Source organism: Nothoprocta perdicaria, unplaced genomic scaffold (assembly GCF_003342845.1).
Source record: "Nothoprocta perdicaria isolate Ctin4 unplaced genomic scaffold, notPer1 scaffold_83, whole genome shotgun sequence".
Lineage (NCBI taxonomy): Eukaryota > Metazoa > Chordata > Aves > Tinamiformes > Tinamidae > Nothoprocta > Nothoprocta perdicaria.
Window position 1 is genome coordinate 2,608,012 of NW_020456121.1, and position 4,106 is coordinate 2,612,117.

Consider the following 4,106-nt stretch of genomic DNA (forward strand, 5'->3'; position numbering starts at 1 on the left):
CCCGCCCGCGCTGCTCCGCGGAGCCTCCGCCCCCGCGCAGCCGGAGTGCGCAGCGGCGCGGCCGCCAAAGGCAGCGGGGGCCCGGGCGCGCACGGCGGACGGGGGACTGCATCGCGCCGGCCTCGCTCCCGATACCGAAGAAATTCTTCATTATTCTATTTCTTTCCTTTTTTTTTCTTCATATTTTTTCTTCATATTTTTTCATTTTCTTTTTTTTCTCCCTCTGTTTCGTTCGCAGTCACAATGCCTTTTTCTGAACACATTTCGGTGACCCTCTTTTAATTTTCTGCCAGTGCCATAATTAACTACATACAAAGAATGCGCCTCGTTTACACATGGCAGCCAGCTCGGAAGAAGGAGCTTTGAAGACCACTGCTATCGCGTTTTCGATCATGTTTCCCCACATATTACACCACGACTTCTCCATGTGTGGTAGTCTCAGAGCTATATTTTTCTTTTTCTTTTTTTTTTTTTTCTTGAACTTGTTTTTTTTTTTTTCACGCTTGCATTTATGTATTTCTAGATTGATTGATGTAAATGACAGTGAAGATGGGGCTCTGTTTGCCCCAGCTTCACCACACATGCCTCGGCATTTCTTGGTCTGCTGGGGGTGCGAATATACACGACCGTACAAACACAATATCACACCCAACATACAGGAATCACATTAATGTTTAGTTTGATGTAAAAAGGTAATCCTATAGCAAGAATAGCTTTGCGTATTTCGAGACGCTTGATTTTTTTTGTCTGCCATTTTGAATTAAACACATATAGTATTAGAAATAGGAAGCGAGTTGGGGGGAGAGAATGGGAAAGGCAGAGAGAAAAAAAATATGCAAGGTTAAATCTGCCACTGTGCCTGAGATAAAATATTCAGATGAGATTAGTAGAATTTGGTGCCTATTTCCTACCAGAGTCCCTGCTAGAATCACCATAAGGAAGTGTCCTGTGGTAAGAATATTGTTTACATGGTGTTAGATATAGATCAATTCCCCCCACACGGTTATTTTCAAAAATATGGACGCGATCACGGTAGGATTCATCATAGGGGAAAATCCAATAAAACACATTTCAACAAATCAGTCGACTTTGTAAAATCTCTTCGTTTTATGACCTTCGGGTTTCTGAGTCTGTCGCCTTGGTCCAACCCTGACACATTGAAATTTATAGTTGAAGATTTTAAAACCTAGTTTGTCTGCATTTTTGCCTTTTTCCCCCTAACAAACACAAACATCAAAATAGGGTGGGTTCAAAGAAAAGCACCACAGCATATCGTAAACTCATTAGCTCCAGACGTCTAGCCATCTCAATGGTTTTATTATACCGCAGTTCTTCCTGTTTTAAAAGAATTATAGGTATCTTCTCGACAATGGATGGGAAGCAATGCAACACCTTTTCCTGGCACTATATTCCTTTGCCCCCCTCCTCCAATTTTTTTAGAGAGGTAAAAAAAAAAAAAAGACATTAAACACCAAGTCTCTCAGCTCTCCCCTTAATCTTGAATTAACCGAACTGCTCGTAAATATTTACGAGTTCTTCATTTTAATGGTTGCTCTTTAAACAAAGCATTTTTTACAATGAACTTCATCTCAATTATCTTGATAAAGTCATGTGTGTTTATAAACGCTGTAGGCATGAGACATGGCGCGGAAGGAGCCCTCTCCAGCAAAGGAGCCGGCTCCTGCCACAGCTCCCCAAGGTTCACGTTAAAGAGCACAGAAAAGGCCTCAAACCACACAAGTTCTGAGTGAGCAGGCACCATTTCGCTTCCTCAAATATTCCGCCAAAATACCCTGAATTACCCCAAGAGATCCTCTCTGCAAGCTCGCTGGTTTTGGAAACACGRTGGGCGCGCACGTCGCGCCTTGAGGGGCGCCTAGCGCGGCAGCGCAGCTCGCGCGCACGGCCCAGGCGGCCGCTCCGAGAGCGAATGTCTGTTATCAGAGCGAAAAAAGAAAAATAAAACACAGAAAACCCGAGATTTCCCCCAAACGCACTCGGCTGGTGGAGGAGCCGGCKCGCGGAGGCCGCGTGGGGCTTGGGCGGCTCGCAGGCGCGTGGGTCCCGTGGGACGGCGGGCGCKCAAGGCGCTTCGCGGACGGCAGAGCCTTGCCTTCGAGCACGGCGGCGGTTTTTATTCTCATGGAATAACGGAGCAGAGCYGGAGCGGGGCTGCGGCACGGGCAGCCGGCCAGGGCACCGGGAATACGCGGGGCCTCTGGAAGCGGCTGCTCGGGAGCGGCCGCCGCCTCGCCCTGCKCTGAGCGGGGAGCGTCTCCTGCTCCCGCGGCGGCTTTTACTGCGAAGGAGCAAAATTCAGACCTAGGAAGCGGGTTTTGGATAACRTTTCCTTTTAATGAGTCATGGACAACACAACACCCCCGTTGCTTTAAGCGACTGTAATTTAATATATATTTTATCATCATAATTATAGTTATTCTCCTTACCTTTACTTTGGCAAWGTATCTAGACTACGTCACTTTTAAGAAACATGTCAAACATTTAACATCAGAGAGAGTTCCCAAAGCTAACGTGCACTCACAATATCATCAACCAGACGGTCTGGGAAGGAGGAGGGGAGAATGAAGTGACTCTGGAAAACACGTTGGCGAACAAGACAAAATTTCCCCAAATACCTGACATAGACCACGTTTCACTTCTATCTAAAAAAGACCAGATTGATTTAAAGTTCCTCGGGTGGGGTGGGGGGCGCAGGAGGAGGAGGAGAAACGCATCGGGTCTAAGGGGGGCCGGAGGGAAAATAAAACCGAACCAAAAAAAAAAAAAAAAAACCCAAAGCAATATCCCCCATCTGCATTTCTAGCCCAGCGTTAGTCTCCTTTACTGCCTTTCTCCTTGTTCATCTTTTTCATTTTCATTCTTCTGTTCTGAAACCAGATTTTGACCTGTCTCTCTGTGAGATTTAAAATCCTAGCTACTTCGTAACGACGGTCTCGGGTGAGGTACATGTTAAAGAGGAATTCCTTTTCCAGTTCCAGAGTTTGATACTTTGTATAGGGGCAACGCTTTTTCCTCGTTGAACGAGCGTGGATCCAGTTTGCTGCAGGGTTATCTGGAAGAAGGGAAGTATATAGGGAAGGGGGGGGGAAAGAAAGGTCGTTAAATTAATTTAACGAAGGATGGACTGTTTTCACAACTTTGGAGAAATTATCATAAAAGCCTTAATGCCCCAGTCTGTTTACTGTACAAATGATGTCTTGATGGTAGGTGGTTATGTGGAGTCTTTTATGGGTGCTTGTTGCTGCTTGCGCTGGGGTAGGCGTCTAGACGTTTTTATAGGTTAGTAAAACTATCAGTTTTGCACATTCGAGCCTTACAGGTTTCGGCAATAAATCAAAGGGGCAATTTCTTTCTTTCTTTCTTTTCTTTTCTTTCYCTCTCTCTCCGTCTCTCTCTCCCCCCTCTGCCCCTCTCCTATTTTTTTCCCCCCACTTACTTGGGTCAAGTTGCTGCTGCTTCTCCTCCTTCAGATCGCTGCTCGGGCTGGGGTTGTGGCTGCAGGCGGCGGGGTCCTTGGAGCTGCCGGCAGCCGCCTTCTCCCGGGGCTCCTGCAGGAAGGAGCTGCACGTGTACTCGGGCACAGCGATCCCTTGGGATTCCCGGGACGAGGAGCACTCAGTCCTTTTGGAGGAGGAGGAGGAGGAGGAGGAAGACGAGGAGGCGGCTGCTCCCGTCTCAGGCTTTATCCCGTAGTGGCGCCCGTTGGAGGAGCCGGAGCTGGACGCGGAGCTGCCTCCGCCGCCGCCGCTGCCGCCGCCGCCCGGGAATCCCGGGAAGGGCTCTATCCAGGAGCGCACGTAGCGGCCGGTGTCGCCGGCCCCTAAGTGGGGCTGGTGCATGTAGGGGTGGTAGATCCCGGTCATTGCCGCAGACGGCTGAGGGTGAACCGTGGACCAGGAGGTGGAGAACACGGTGGATTTTGGCGCAAAGCTACAGGAGGAAAAATCTGAACTCTCTGCAACACCTGATGGCCTGGAGGTCGCACTGTGACCTCCCTGGACGAATCTACTCCCGTAAACTTCTTCGCTTTCATGGCCTATGAGAGAATCGACATAATAGTTACTTATGGTGCCACTAGACGACAT

General features: G+C 48.5%; 1 protein-coding gene across 1 annotated transcript; it reads right to left on the minus strand.

Moving 5' to 3' along the window:
• Positions 1 to 2,831: 2,831 nt before the first annotated feature.
• On the minus strand, positions 2,832 to 4,106 carry HOXD9 (homeobox D9). Its single transcript, XM_026052105.1, has 2 exons — positions 3,458 to 4,106; positions 2,832 to 3,073 (listed from the first exon to the last, which is right to left on the minus strand). Exons 1-2 carry the CDS (start codon positions 4,104 to 4,106, stop codon positions 2,832 to 2,834), a joined length of 891 nt encoding a protein of 296 aa, XP_025907890.1.